The sequence below is a fragment of the Mus caroli genome, unplaced genomic scaffold, assembly GCF_978045245.1.
Source record: "Mus caroli unplaced genomic scaffold, Mus_caroli_1 scaffold_11, whole genome shotgun sequence".
Lineage (NCBI taxonomy): Eukaryota > Metazoa > Chordata > Mammalia > Rodentia > Muridae > Mus > Mus caroli.
The window spans coordinates 4708727-4725118 of record NW_028227266.1 but is presented as its reverse complement, the minus strand read 5'-3'; the positions used below and the strand labels follow the sequence as shown (position 1 = coordinate 4725118).

The 16392-nt window shown below is 42.5% G+C and overlaps 1 protein-coding gene across 2 annotated transcripts in view; it reads left to right on the top strand.

Moving 5' to 3' along the window:
- Window positions 1-16392, top strand: part of Yap1 (Yes1 associated transcriptional regulator) — a 74138-nt gene that overhangs the window by 21116 nt on the left and 36630 nt on the right. For both annotated transcript variants that reach the window (XM_021171848.3, XM_021171849.3), the window contains exon 3: window positions 11515-11630. In XM_021171848.3, coding sequence (XP_021027507.1) covers window positions 11515-11630 — 116 coding nt within the window. The remainder of the gene's footprint in view (window positions 1-11514; window positions 11631-16392) is intronic.

Here is a 16392-nt window from a genome sequence, read left to right as displayed (position 1 = left end):
GCCTCCCTGTCTGAGTTGTGTGCTTGTCTGTCTACGTGAAATCACTTGATAGGCTCTCTCATCTCCAACAATGTTGCCTGTATTTTTAGTTCACCACCCTGGCTGAAAGTGAAATAATTTAATAGAAACATTTGGAGATCAGCAGCTTACTTTGAATAAGGCTGATATTAAGCGGACCATTTTTAGAATTGGTCTGTGTTTAAAAACCTGTGTCAGTATAGTTATGAAATATAATTCATTTATCCTACCTTTGCCTAGGACATATACACAGCCTCTCTTTAACTGCTTCTAAGCATGGGTTTTTGTTTAAAAGAAAGATTAGTGTGTCCATGTTTTCTTTTCTTTTTTTGTTGGCAGGATTTTACTCTGTATCCCAGGCTGGTTTCAAACCCATAGTGATTCTCCTGCCTCAGTCTCCTGAAAGCTGTGACTCCAGGCATGAAACAGCACTCTATTTACGCCGTCTATCCCTGTATTTAGATTTGAAGTCCTACAGGCTCTTGGACATTGAGGAGGCTTCCTAAAGCCCCTTGAGCTGTTCTGCACAGGAATTGGGAACTGGAGCTCACGTCTGAAATCTGAGACTTTGGTGACCTCTAGTCCAGAGTGTTACCACTGAGCCAACCCCTGCTGTTTCCTAAGAATAGCCTTTCTCCAGCAGTGGGTCAGCGCCTCAGATACACTTGCTGCTCTTGCTGTGTTCTGAATGGATATGAGAGGGTGAGAGGAGGTAGAGAGGCTCAGAAAGGTTCTCTGACACATTGAAAATGCACTAATGTTTGTGACCTACCTCTCCCTCTCCCCAACGTGAGTTCTGAAAGTAGAAAGAGGCTTCTGTTGGTAGGTGAAACTGTTTGAGAAGAAAAGAAATACACAATAAATGTGTCATTTCAGTCTCTCATAATAAGAAACTTAAGCCTTATAAACAATGAACTGATAGAGCCTAAAAGGAACAGTGCTTGAGGCACATAACTTTAGGATGTCTACAAGGCATTTTTAATACATAATACTTTCATTCTTTGAGGATTTCATTCAATGGATTTTGACTATATTCATCCTCATCTCCTCCCAGACTAAGACGTTTGTAAGTTCTTGGGGACAGGGTCTTGCTATGTAGTCTAAGCTAGCCTGGAAGTTACTGTGCATGTAGGTCAGACTAGTCTTGAACTCTTGGCATACCCTGTAATCCCAGCACATGAGAGGTGAAGGCTGAAGTTGTGCACCATCTGACCTGGCATGTCATCACATTGGCCATGAGTATTTGTTCGTATAGCATTTCTTCAGCTCTAATATGTATGGCTTTGATATCTTACCTCCAAAGTTTAGGGTTTTCTTAAATTGCTTATTTTTAAATTGCTTAGGTAATGCTTAGGTAATGCTGGGCATGAAGCACCTGTTTCAAAGTCAGGAAGACACAAAATAGAGAAGCCTACCTGATAATATATATCTCTAGGCAGCTGAGAGGACTTTTATCTCTCTGCTCTCTGGCTAACAGAACCACAGAAAGCTGGCCAATGTTGGCAGGATTTTGAGACAACAATCTGGAACCCAGGTACCTGCCTGGAGTCATAGTGTATACTAATGTGTAATTTGTATTTCATTAGCATTAGCTCTTGGTTTTTGCTGAATTTCTTGTTTAGTCTCATCATAGTGATTCAGGGATGGAACACAGGACACTCTGCCAGGCCTGGTCATGGTTGCATCCAGATCCCAGCACTTGATACTATAAAGAAATCACAAAGTAACTTCCTGTATATGGTTGATAAGTTAGTTGGTCTTTCAGTGTCTCTAAGTGATTAAATTTCACTTGCTGTAATCAATATAGACTCTACAGGAAGTGACCTGACATCTTGTATATACAAGGGAGTTGTCATTGACCCTGATGTACGTGGAGAGAGCATGGTTAAGGGATTGAGGATTTCATGATTCATCTCTCGACCGTGCATCTTTGCTTCCCAAAAAGGACTTCCAAGCAAGCAGATTGTTCTGCTGTTAGCTTTAGACTTTTAGTGAGAGCACTTTTTCTTTTTCCTATTTATTACATTTTGTAGATACCATTTTTAAATTTTTCTATGCTCTTATGATACCAGTGAATTGTCTTTAAAATGCCCACGCGTCTGTCTGTTGGTTCTTTTTTTTTTTTTTTTTTTTTTTTTGTGGTTTTTCGAGACAGGGTTTCTCTGTGTAGCTCTGGCTGTCCTGGAACTCACTTTGTAGACCAAGCTGGCCTCGAACTCAGAAATCCGCCTGCCTCTGCCTCCCGAGTGCTGGGATTAAAGGCGTGCGCCACCACGCCCGGCTTTTTTTTTTTTTAAAAAATTTAATTCCACTTCTTTTTTTTTTTTAAGATTTATTTATTTATTATATGTAAGTACACTGTAGCTGTCTTCAGACACTCCAGAAGAGGGCACCAGATCTCGTTACGGATGGTTGTGAGCCACCATGTGGTTGCTGGGACTTGAACTCTGGACCTTTGGAAGAGCAGTCGGGTGCTCTTACCCACTGAGCCATCTCACCAGCCCTGTCTGTTGGTTCTTTATGGAACTTAATACTGAAGAGCTCTCACTCCAGACTTCACTCTTGCCAAGCTTGGTGCTTCCTGCCTGTAATCTTGGCATGCCGGATGCTGAGATACTGCCATGAGAGTGAGATCAGCTTGGGCTATGGAGTGAATCTTGCCTTGTCTTGCCTTGCCTTGCCTTGCCTTGCCTTGCCTTGCCTTTTTCCTTTCCTTTCCTTTCCTTTCCTTTCCTTTCCTTTCCTTTCCTTTCCTTTCCTTTCCTTTCCTTTCCTTTCCTTTCCTTTCCTTTCCTTTCCTTTCCTTTCTTCTTTCCTTTCCTCTTTCCTTTCCCCTTTCCTTTCTCCTTTCCTTTCCTTTCCCCTCCCCTCCCCTCTCCTCTCCCCTCCCCTCCTCTCCCCTCCCCTCCCCTCCCCTCCCCTCCCCTCCCCTCCCCTCCCCTCCCCTCCCCTCCCCTCCCCTTCTCTTCTCTTCTCTTCTTTTCTTTTTTAAATTTATTGATTTTATTTATAGAAGTACACTGTAGCTGTCTTGAGGCACACCAGAAGAGGGTATCAGATCCCATTACAGAAGGTTGAACTCTACCATGTGGGTGATGGGAATTGAACTCAGGATATCTGAAAGAGCACTCAGTGCTCTTAACCACTGAGCCATCTTTCCAGCCCAGAAAGTAGAGTTCCCCCCCCCCCCCCAGGGAGTTTTTTGGGTTTTTTGAGACAGGGTTTCTCTGTGTAGCCCTGGCTGTCCTGGAACTCACTTTGTAGACCGGGCTGGCCTCGAACTCAGAAATCTGCTTGCCTCTGCCTCCCGAGCACTAGGATTAAAGGCGTGCGCCACCACTCCCGGCCTGGGAGTTTCTTTTTATTTATTTTACTTTATGTATATGAGTACACTGTAGCTGTACAGTGTGGTTGTTGTTCATGTGGTTGTTGAGAATTGAACTTTTAGGACCTCTGCTCACTCTGGTTGGTCCCGTTTGCTCCAGTCCAAAGATTTATTTATTTATTTATTTTTATTTTTTTGGGCTTTTCGAGACAGGGTTTCTCTGTATAGCTCTGGCTGTCCTGGAACTCACTTTGTAGACCAGGCTGGCCTCGAACTTAGAAATCCGCCTGCCTCTGCCTCCCGAGTGCTGGGATTAAAGGCGTGCGCCACCACGCCCGGCTTTTTTTTTTTTTTTTTTGATTTATTTATTATTATACATAGTACACTGTAGCTGTCTTCAGACGCACCAGAAGAAAGAGTCAGATCTCATTACGGATGGCTGTGAGCCACTATGTGATTGCTGGGGTTTGAACTCAGGACCTCTGGAAGAACAGTCAGTGCTCTTACCCACTGAGCCATCTCGCCAGCCCTCACAGGGAGTTTCAAGACAGCTGGTGCACAGAGTGAACATTTCTCAAACTCCCTATCATCTTATATATGTATTTATAAATATTTAATATTTAGTATAAACCATTTGTCTCATTAACTTCATGGCTATCCTTAATTGTTTAGAGTAGTGATTTACTCTGACTTAGAATTTTGTATGGCTTCTTGTTAGTTTGCTTGTTTGCTTGCTTGCTTGCTTGGTGTGTGTTTGTTTGAGACAGGGTTTCTCAGTACAGTCCTGGTATTCCTGGAATCACTGTAGACCAAGTTCTGCCCTCCAACTCAGAGATCCACCTGCTGTGGCCTCGGCCTCCTGAGTACTGGTGTTAAAGGCTGTGCCATGGAATTTTAAATTTTACATGGTGAGCGGTATGCTGGCCTTATAAAAGTGTTGGCTCTGGGTTGACTTAAGAGGTTAAACTTGCTCTACCTGCAAGCAGTCTCTGGTTTGCTTATGAACAGCCACCAATATAGGCTTTTGGGAGCCAAGCAGAATATTGACTAAAAGCTGAGGTGAGGGCATCTGTTAAGGCTGTTTCTGCAGGAGACAAAAGTCTGCGTAGGCAGATATATCTCAAATCAAAATCAAGGACAAGACGCCCAGTGGCAGATAAAGGATCCTATGAGCGTTTAAATTTTGGGGTTAGCCATATAACATTAGAATCACTGTTGAGATGTGATGTAGGTTTTGTTTTTACTGTAATTTAGTTTTTGAAACAGGGACTAACTTATCCCAGGCTGACTTCTAGGGTGTGTTATGGTATTTACATCTTGCCAGGGGTTTTGTGAGCCCCTGATCCTCCTACGCTCCGAGTGTACATGCCCCGACACCACAGTCGACTGGACGGGTTTGCTTGATTGGTTTTCAACTTTTTTTGGGTGTTCACATGAATGTTCTGGGAGGTCAGAAGACAGCTTTGGGAATGGGTTATCCCTTCCATTGTGGCTTTTTTGACCAGCCCTTTTCCCTCTTGCTTTCCCTTCTTTCTTTTTTGTCTTCTTTTAATAGCCTCCCAATTAAACCAGGCTAGCCTTTAACTTGATAGAATCCTTAGCCTCCCAAATGTTGATTTTTTTTTTGCATCACATCTCTTCTGAGAGTGTTTTTCTATATAGTGTCTTATGTTCTCTGAACATCACACTATTGTCTAAGGTACTTATTTTCTACCTATTGTATATTCTTATTGTACAAGTAACTGATGTTTACTGTAAACACTGCGAGGTGAAAAGAATAAATAATTCCTTATCTCATGGCTCATGGATATCACTTGGCTGTGTATTTTCAGGCTGTTTGAATTATAGACCTTGGATATTACCCAGTAGTTCTTCAGTAAAAGGTCACTGTTCCTCTCCCACTAGCAGCTCATGAGTAGAGTACATCCAAATGTGACCTTGTTTTTAGTCTCACCCTGGAGTGTAGGTATTGTTTCCCTCTATGTGTGTGTTATGTTGTGGTTTGTAACTTAGTTTTGATACTTGCTTATGTCTGTTTGTGTGTGTGCCCACATGTACACTGAGGCAGAGAGATGCTTCACTTTCAAGGCTAGCCTGGCTTAAATCTGAGAGCATGCCCTGAAAGTTAAAAAGCTGGTCTAGTTAAAGCTTGTGTGCTTATGTGCCCTGATGTAGACAACAACTTTAGGAATCAGTTCTCTCCTACCACATGGGTCCATTGACTGAAACTTGAGTTGTTAAACTTGGCAGGTGTGCCGTTGCCCTAAGAACTGTCTCACTAGCCAGTATTCCTTTTACCTGGCTGCCTACCAATGTTTGTGTATACCATATTTTGCTGTTGGTTTGCTAGTGGACGTTTGGGTTGTCTCCCCATGAACTACTGTGAATAACACTCCTTTAACATGAGTGCACGAGAGCCTGAGTCTTTCCGGTGGGTCTAGAAATAGATTGCTGGATCATGTGCTGATTTTGTGTTCAGTTTTATCTTGAGGAGCTTTGAAACCTTCTACTTAGCAGTGTTTTTCATTTCAGCAGTGCACAAAGCAAGCGCTTGCTTCAGATCTTGGAAGACATGTAGTGTCTTCATGGCAGGCATTGCAAAGGGTGTTAGAACTCTCGCAGGTAGGTCTCTTTCCTTTTCTTGTGTTGGGGATGAAGCTCAGGGAGTCACATGTTATAAGCTGCTGCTCCACTACTGACCTACACCACCATCCTGTTTTGAGCTCTTATCTTCCTCTGTGTGATACATGAGGAGTTCAGAAAGATGCAGACTCTTAGGAAGTTCCCAAGAGCATCTTCACCCCTCTCCCACACTCCTCCTCACAGTGCTTTTCCTCCCTTTTAAAAGTGTCTGATGTCAACAGTGCTGTTGGGCTCATACTGAGTAACACCGAGGAATCACATTGTTTCTTTTTAAGAAAGTGAATGATAGACTCTCATACAAGCCAAGAATGTGGGCTGTTATGTAGAATATTAGTGAACTTTCAACACTAAATTTTAAATACTTATTAATGTCTTCCTTTTGTCTGATGTAAATTTACACACTTATTAAATTAGAAAGGGAAAAGTCACTTTGTAGTTGTTTATAATCAGGATATTTGTTCAGGTAAAATACTAGGACCCTACCCAGTTTACAACACAACTGAAACACAGTCCTAGCACAATTGACATTATACCTTTCTTTTCTGAGCTTTAAGTCAGCGACTAAGAAATTGCGCTACATTCTGAAACATACTAACGCTTCCTTTCGGGAGATAAAGATGATCTGTGAGGTAACTGAATGCTAGGACTTAACAACAGATTTTCAATCTCTGTAAGCAAGCCATTAATTTTCTTTTTTAATCCTACATCAAGTTCTTGCTGTCCTTGCAGAGGACCAGAATTGAATTCCTACACCCAATCTTCTATAACCCCAGCTCCAAGGGATCTGATGCCCTCTGCTGGCCTCTAACACCATCAGCTCATGCCCCATGCAGTCACACAGAGACATACTACACAAATTACAAAAGTATAAAAATAAATAACCTGAAGTCACTAGTTAGGTAGAGAAAACAAACAAAAGGTACATATAGTATGTAACTCCTCCTCTCTGTTCCCGTTCCCATGTTTCAGCTTTACCCCTCTCCTGCACTCCTAAGCAAGTGCTAGCTTTGTGTACTGCTGAAAGGAAAAACACTAAGTAGAAGGTTTCAAAGCTCCTCAAGATAAAACTGAACACAGAATCAGCACATGATCCAGCAATCAACGCTTGTGAGCATGACAACACATGTGAGCATGACCCAATGATCAGCCTTTTAACCAGGAAACACTGTTTTTGTTTGTTTTTTGTTTGTTTTTCAAGATAGGGTTTCTCTATGTAACAGTCCTAGCTGTCCTAGAACTCACTTTGTAAACCAAGCTAGCCTTGAACTCACAGAGATCTGCCTGTGCCCCTGGAATGCTAGGATTAAAGTCATTCACTTCCACACCCCGAAAAAAAAATACTATTTTAATATTATTTTGTTAGGCTCAGTGGGAGCTGGTTTATCAGCCAAAGTTCATATGAATTGCCACTTTCCTACTTATTTAGTGTCTCTTCTACCATTTGGGGAATGTTTAAAACCTAATAGACTCATTCTGTCTTAGCAGTTTGGGTGACTAAAATCTTGTTGTATTGTTAGCAGTTAAAATGTCAGTGTAGCCATAATATACAGTGGATGTAATCCCAGGTCTTTAGTAAGATGACTTCTCTTAAAGTATGTTTGGGAGCCAGCATACCCAAAGGCCTTTATGAGCTAGTTCACTGAGCTGGTTTGCTGTGGGTGGCCACCAAGAGCTGATTAGAGCTTGGATGGACTGCCTAAACCTGTCTTTCTTCCTGGTCCTGAGTCTAGGGCCTTAGGGTGAATTCCTGTCACAGCAAAGGAGGGTGAGGGAGGTCGGGGTCTGAATTGAACATCCTTGCTTCTGACCTTCAGTCTCCCCTCCCGGACTGACAGACATAAAATCAAAAGTAATGTTGCCTTTCATCTCTAAAACAAAGCTACTTTTTTTCTGGCATGCTGTAGTTGCATTTAAATACCATTTACTTGGGCCTATTAGTTTATTTAACTCCAATACATCTGTGAAGCAGAGAGGTCCTAATCTGGCTTTTTTGTTGTTAAAACAGCATGTCTATAACTAGATTTAAGAGAATATTTAAAATTGTTAGAGGTCAACCTTTCTTCTTTCTTTTTGCTTTCTTCCTTTGGTTTTGGAAACAGGGTCTGACTTTGGAGCCTAAGCTGGCTCAGGCTGATTTTCAGTTCATCACAGTCATCCAGACTCAGCCTCCTGAGTGCTGGAGCTTCACAGGATGCCACATCTAACTTTGTATGTGGTGTTTGTGCGTGTGTGTGTGTGTGTGTGTGTGTGTGTGTGTGTGTGTACTTGGGTGAATCCTGGAGTCTCAAGGAGTGCTGGGTGGCAGACCTACTCTTAACAACCAAGCCATGCTTACCAACCTTGGTAAATCTGCAAGTTATTGGGAGACTCCACTTGGATAGACTGCCTGAGATTTTAGACTTCTTGGGGCTGGCACAGTGACAGTTAGGGAAGGTCATTGGAGACTTTATTTGGGGACTCATGAATCTTGAATTCTGGCTTTTGTTCTCAGCCCATGCTATGCTGACTCTGTCATTTTCTGTATAATAAAAGGGGGAAAAATCAAATTGTGAGCTTGGGAGAAGTGGTGTCTATTGATACAACATCATGAAAAACGTGTTGATTTGGAGGGAAACCATCTGACTGAAGATGAGGGTTTCTGCCCACACATGATTGAGCACTTCACCGACAGCCCAGGACTTTGAACTCCAGTCGTAGATTTTGATTTCTGACAATACTGAAAAACTTACCATAGAAGAAAAGTGTATAAATTGTCTTCTCTTTATCAGAGAATTATGCTATGTGTCTCTCTGAGCCCTTGAGAGTTCTAGAGAGTACGTGGTGAGTTTATAAAAGGATTGGCTATGGTCTCAGAACTGGAGCTGTCGGAGGACTAGGTTGGACTGTATATCCTTGCTCTAGAGTCAGTAAAGCGCATGGGTTTCCCTGGATAAGAGTGTCCTCTAGCACGTGACTGTAGCTAACACTCTACTGTTTCACAGTGTGTAGGTTTGATAAGGGAACCTCCCTAGCACTACCACTAGAGTCTTCTGAGTCCCCACAGTGACCGACGCTCAACACACAAGCAGTCTTCACAGCCAGTTTCAAAAACAGCCTTGCTCGTTTTCTAAAGTCAGGGTCTCCCTCCCTATATATCCTTCACCAGATTCCTCGCCGGCCTGGAACTCACATCTCTTCCTGGGTCCTGGGATTAATGGTGTGCACTAACACATCAACCCTAGTTCAACTTTATAGTCAAGTCAGTCACTTGATTTCTCATTAGACAATTCACTAGTCTTATATTTAAGTGCAGATTTTCACACTTTTCTATTAAAAACTTGTGTGTACGTGCATGTGTGTGCGTGTGTATGTGCATGCGTGTGTATGTGTGCGTGAGTGCCTGCTCATGTTACCTGCTTCTCTGCCCATTTTACTCTTCCATTTCACCCACAGGCGGCCCCATTGTGAGATTCAGTGTAATGGTGTAATCTATAAACTTGATGAATACAAACATTTAAAACACATATTACATATTTAATTTAACCTGGAAGTCACTTTCAAACTTGCTATCGAAGAGGAAAGGAGTTTCTTTGTGTTTGGGGTAGCCTCCTCTGGCAGCCTGCATCTCTGTGAACTAAGCTATCTCTTTATCGGGCTATGGTAGGGGGCTTTTCAACAATTAAAGCTACTTATATTTCCCAATAAAGATAAAATGATATGTACATAGCTCTGGCATCCTATGTGTATATCTGTGTAGTGCATCACTGTGTAGATCAAGTTGGCCTCAAACTCAAGAGATCTTCTTGCCTCTGCCTCCCAAGTACTGAGATTAAATACTCCCACTATGGCCAGCCTTTGAGGGTCCACCTTTACTTGTGTGGGATTGAACTTGGGTTGTCAGGCCTGTGTATGTTTAGCCCCCTGAGCCAGTTTACTGACTCCAAAATCAAGAGTTTGATTTTGCGCTAAAAGTTATTGGGCACAGCTTTTGATTGGTGCATGCTTATTCTTTGCCTTGATTTGCCAGTTGACTATGTTATGTTGTAAGCAAGAACTCTTTGTCCAGGCTGGAGAGATGCTCTTCCAGAGGTCCTGAGTTCAAATCCCAGCAACCACATGGTGGCTTAAAACTATCTGTAATGAGATCTGATGCCCTCTTCTGGTGTGTCCGAAGATAACTAACTACAGTGTACTTATATATAATAAATAAACAATTTTTTTTTTTTTAAAGGAAGAGCTCTCTGTTCAGAGGTTTGCTACAGTCACTATTTTGGGATTCTTTCTGAGGAGACAAGTGTATCTGTATGTGCTTGTTTTGTTTCCTAGCTCATTGTTAATTCTAAGCTTGATGTTGGTTGAATTAATTGATTAGAAACTTTCTTTTAGGTTTGTTTATTATGTATATAGTATTTTGCCTACATGTAGGTCTGCATGCCAGAAGAGGCCACCAGATCTCATTATAGATGGTGCTAAGCTGTCATGTGGTTGCTGGAGATTGAGCTCAGGACCTTTGGTAGAACAGCCAGTGCTCTTAACCTCTGAGCCATCTCTCTCTAGCCTCTAGAAACATTTTTACTGAATCTTTGTGTTATCACTTTATCACCTACCAGGTGACAGCCATCTGAAACCTCTAGACCTTTCTATCTCTCTTATACCTACATTATTCTTTTTCCTTTAATAAAAGATTTGTTTTTAAATGTAAGTGTGAGTGTATGCATGTGCCCACAGAGGCCCGAAAAACAACAGAATTCTGAAGAGCTGTAGTTACAGTCATTTCTGACCCATGCTGCTTGATAGATGGGTACTGGGAAACTGGTACTTACTAAGTGAACTAGGCTGGCCTTGAGCTCACAGAGATCCACCTGTCTCAGCCTCCTGGGTCCTGGGATTAAAAGTGTGCACCCCTATGCTGGGCTCACAGCCTTTTATAAGAGCCACAGTTCCAGTGGCTTTTAAATATGAAGTTGATTCTCAACTCTGGGAAGTAAATAAAACAACCTCCACTACCCCTTTCTGAAGATTAAGAGGCTGCCCGAACATACCCATGTAATCCAGATTACAGTCTTTGTTAGGGCTCTTTGGGGTTTTGAATTTTGTGTGTGTGCACTATATTTGTGAATGTGTGTTCACATGTGCACTCCATGTATGGAGTAGGCCAGAGTTCTCCATTGCTTCCTGTCTCGGGACAGGTTCTCACTGAGTCCTGATCTTGTCTTGACTGGACTAGCTGGCCACTGAGCTCTAGGGAGTCTGTCTGTTTCCCTCCCTCAAGTATGGAGGTCAGATCTTTATGCTAGTATGGCATCTCCCCTGTCCCTGTAGCTTGGGTTTTAACATGGAGACTTCTCAAAGGACACACACTTATTCAGTGGGAGAGTGGGAAGCTTACAGGAGCACCTCAGTGGTAAAGCACTTACACATCATACCAAAAAATAGAAATTACCGGTAATTCAGTGACTTGTCCAGGGTGGGAAGGCAGAGTGAGCTCTGATTCTCTATATGAGACTTCTTAGGGATGACGGTTTGACTTTTACTCTGCTTTGTCTCAGTCACAACGATCAGACAACAACATGGCAGGACCCCCGGAAGGCCATGCTTTCGCAACTGAACGTTCCTGCACCTGCCAGCCCAGCGGTGCCCCAGACACTGATGAATTCTGCCTCAGGTGAGTACCACCCTGTTGGGAGAGCCACATGCATGCTGTTTGGATCCTTGTCTTCCTTTCTACCCAGAGCCAGTTGGAGTTAAAGTAGCATGCATTTAGTCTTAATCCATTGAGGAGACTGACTGATAATTGGACAGGCGTTTTCTAAAACTCAGGCTTCCCGTAGTCATGTGGTTGTAAGTTGTTTGGTGTTTTTACTTTTGGTTTTTGACTTCATATTTGTTTGTTGTGTGTGTGTGTAGTTACACAATGGCATATGAGAACAGCTTTAGGGAGTCTGTTCTCTCCTACCATCATGTGAGACTCCAGGATCACACTCAGGTCGGTAGACATGGCAGCAAGCACCTTTACCCCTGAACACCCCCTCCCCCAAAGCATTCCTGAGATGGTCTAATGTAGTGATGGCTGACCCAGAAGCCCTGCTCCTCCTGCCTCTACCACCCTGTGAGTTTGTGTTTGAGTGCTGCTGTCCAGGGTCTAGGATGGCCTTGCCTCATGCGTTTGTAATATGAATAGAAAGCACGTAGTTTTATTTTAATGCTTTAAGGATGAGAAGAGCACAGCTGTATGGCACTATTGCCTTAGGGGTGTTAGAGTCCAAGCTTTGGTATTCAAAACTCCCTTTTTATTTGTTTGGGTTTGAGATGGGATCTGCCAGAAACTAGCCTCAAACTTGCCTGCCTCTGCCTGTTTGTGTGCCATCTTGCTAGATTCAAACTCATAAGGATACTGTGTGCCATAAACCACTGAGCATCCACCCCTCTTACTTCTAGATGTAGCATGCATTGCTAAACAGTCTTCACTGCTGGGTGCAGGGAGGGGACCCTTTAATCCTGGTACTCAGGAGGCAGAGCTCTGTGAGTTTGAGGCCAGCCTGGTCTACAGAGTGATTTCCAGAACAACCAAAGCTCCATAGTGAGACACTGTCTCAACCAAACAAAAGCAAACACAGATATGTGACTACAGCTTTACCTTATCTGCATAATGAGCAGTAATCCTACTCAATAGAGGAGAGATGGATGCTGCAGGAAGTTATACGATCCATTTAAAGCCCCTATGTGTTTAAGTTTCTTTTCTGTATATGAGATTTTTTGAGTTTTAAATAATGTTTTTAGTTGAAATGTATAGGTTTTGCCTGTATGTATGTACGTAGGTGGTCATGGAGGGCACATCTGGAAACAGCAGTTAGAGATGGCTATAAGCCACCGCATGGGTGCTGGGAACCTATCCTGGTTCCTCTGCAAGAGCAGTAGGGGCTTTTAACCTCTGAGCCATCTCTCCAGCCCCATAGAAAGAAAGCTGTTGGCTTAAATGACAGGTGGTAAGCAGAAGCATCTTCTTTGCCTCCCTAGTCAGGTGCAGTGAGCCTTTCTCTTTGTTGAGTGGGTCCAAGGCCATAGCTGCCTCCTTGGCACTGCGGTACACATGGGAAGAAGTGCTCCTCTTGGACTGGGTCTGATGACCCCCTCCCCCTTTGCAGTCATGCTACACGACTGGTGGTAGCAAACACCAGTGACATCTTAATGTGCTTACTGGCTTTCCTAACTGTGGAGCTTCTAACAATCAGTGGGCAGGAATCTGGTAGCAGACTTGACTGGAGGGTTTGCAGATGTGAGACCTCCTCCTGTCCTAACCTCACTCCTGCTTTGGTTGAAAACAAGCTTTAAAAGGTGATGGCTGAAAATGAAAGTAAGGGCAGAATATGGGGTTGAGCAATACTAATTATAAAGGTGACTTCCTGAAGAATAAGGTCCCACAGCTGGCATATACTTTGGCACTCTCAGAATCTATTTGATTTAAATCCTAGAATTTAAAAGGTGAAAATGATGTGGGTATTTTTCACTGGTAGTTTTACTTTGGTAACTTTTTTCTTTAACTACCAGATTTCAAATAAAAGTCAGTAGCAGACACTTCCTTACTGTGGAAGATGAGGGCAGCCTGTGTTCACTGAGGTTGGTTGACTCCTTTTAGAACACTGTTTTATCATAGTTGTTCATCCATTTGTTTATCCTTACCCTTCTCTTTTTTGGTTTGATTCTTTTGAAAGAGTTTCTCCATGGAGCCCTGACTGTCTAAACTCACAAAGTTCCACCTGCCTCTGCCTCCCTAGTGCTGGGATTAAAAGTGTTTGTGACCATGCCTGTCAATAAAAATTATATTTTGATTGTTTGTTATTATGTATGGGGGAGAGGCTCCAGTGTGTCAGAGCATAAGGTTTGGGATTGGATTCTCTTCTGCCACAGGTGTAAGAGTTGACCTCAAGTATCAAGCTTGGGAGGCTTTATACCAGCTGAGCCATGTGTTCTCCTCTCCAGCATCCCACTGAGAGTCTAAAATATTAACATGAGAGTCAGGGCTATAACAGCAGCTGGTTTTCAGGTGATAGAAGTCTGTATTTAGAACTTGCTAGTAGCTCTTAAGACCCCACTCCTAGTCTCTAAACCATGTGATAAGTGGCAGAGGGGACAAAAGAGGACAGGGTGACATTGGAGACCAGAAACTATGCTTTGCTCTAGAGATTTGTTTCTAGTAATTACACTGTCCTTTAAGGAGGACTTTGTGGTTAGACGGTACAGTGAGCTAGGAAGAGATAGGTCTACAGCTGTGCTGAAGCAAAGGCCTTAAAAAATATAATCACTAACTACTTCAGAAGGAAACTGTGTAATGACACATGCCAGGAAGCCAACACTGCAAGAGCAGAGGCAGGAGGATGGCTGCAGGTCCCAGGCTAGACTACAAAGTGAGACCTAGTGCTACACACACACACACACACACACAATTGTTTTCAAGACTTCCATCTCGGGGATACCAAGTCAGAACTGTCCAGGTCCCCTATAGAATACAGGCGTGTTGCTTTAAACTCGTGTGTGCTGTAAATGGTCTCTAACCATGTAGACAGTTGGTTATGCTGGATTACTGTGAAGTAACAAAATATCTATACATTTTAATATACAGCTTTAATTTTTTTTATACATTGATGGTTTAATCAATGCACCTAAAACTTGGGGATCGTGGGAGCCTATTATATATGGAAGTCTCCAGAATAAAACAAATTTTAGCCAGAGACCATGCTACTTGGTCTATTAAATGCTGAGGACACTGGTGGTGTGTGTGGTGTGTGGCTTTTACTCTGGAGGTTTTTTGTTTTCTCCCAATAGAGAATTGAGTTCCTGGCCTCACCCAGATGTGGCAAAGGCTCTTCCACTGAACACTGTCCCCATGTCCACTGCCCTCCCTCCCCCGCCCCTGTCTTCCCCTCCTCCACTTAAACTGGGGCTTCAGCACATACACACTCTCATTTGAGACCATGGTCTTGTGTATCCCTAGCTGGCCTTGCACTAAGTAGCCAAAGCTGGCTCTGAACTCCTTGATCTTCTTCCTCTCAGGTGCTGAGATGTGAGCTACCATCCCCAGCTACTTCACATAAATTAAAGAATATTTTAATCCTTCTCCATGTAGACATTTCAGAGTGAAATGAAATGTTTTGAAATGAAAATTAGAAGAGCTATACAATCTTGAACCAGAAGATCAAAACAAATCCCTGCTCGTGCCCTTACCCTGAGCTGCAACCCCCAGGAAACTGTAATCTCAGCAAACCTTGTGCCCACGTAAGATGATGGGCATAATTGGTCTGTTGATAAAATTTCAATCTAGAGGCATGTGTCTTTGAAAGGCAGCCCTGATTGGGGTATATGGGGATTTGGAGGGAAAGGGGTAACGATGTAATTAGATTATCTCAAAAAACAAAAGGTATAAAAAAGAATATTTTATAAACTATTTGTAATTACTGGTAGCTGGTTATTACTTCATTTAATTTAAAACACCTGTCAACCATGACAAAGATAAACTTTATCTTTGAAGCTTTCTGTGATCAAGGTCTCAAGCTTTTTAGTTACGTAGTGAGCTTATTTTCTACTTTAATCAGACAGTACAGTGTTGCATATACAGATATCTTTTCCTTTTGATTATTTTAAGATAAAATTTCAACATCATAACACTATATTAATGAGTGTAGTACTATGCTAACAAGACTATTAATAAAAATTCAAGCAGGAATAATATTTGAATGAAGCTCACAGTCAGTGCAACAAGGAACCAACTTGTCTTGTTAGTTATTCCTGACATCTCACAAATAACTTTTCACAAAGTTTTTAAGTAAAAATGGCTATGTTTTTCTTTTCATACAAGGCAATTCAGATAATCTGAGAAATGACAAGTTGAAATGGAAAAAGTTTTGGGGTAGTGTTTACAAAAGAGGAGGTAGGAAGACAGGGAAGAAGCATGGCCTGGTGGGGGGGGACTACATTAGCATAAGCATGGTAATCTGTAACCCTTAGAAGTGGGGTTCAGCCTGTATAACCAACCCTTTACTCTGCAAATGGTGTCAGGAAGGTCAGGCAGGCATTAAGACTAGCTCAGCCACATAGTTCAGATGCCATCCTGGAGTATATAAGACCTGTGTCAAAAGGCGGTGGAGGCGACGGTGGTGGTGGTGGTGGTGGTGGTGGTGGTGGTGTGGTGTTTGGGGGGGGGGGGATTTGGTTTGCTTTAACAGCCTGTTTTATTTTATTTTTATTAATTAATTTATTTTTTGTGCTATGGATCAAACCCAAGACTTCATTTGAGCCAGGCTTAGACTTTGCTGCTGAACTGGCAACCCAACCATCCATGCACCTTGGTTAGTAATTCAGAACTAGCCACTATTCTTACATAATAATGTGGGTCAAAGATTGGACGTATTGTACTTACAGAACCTTGCTCG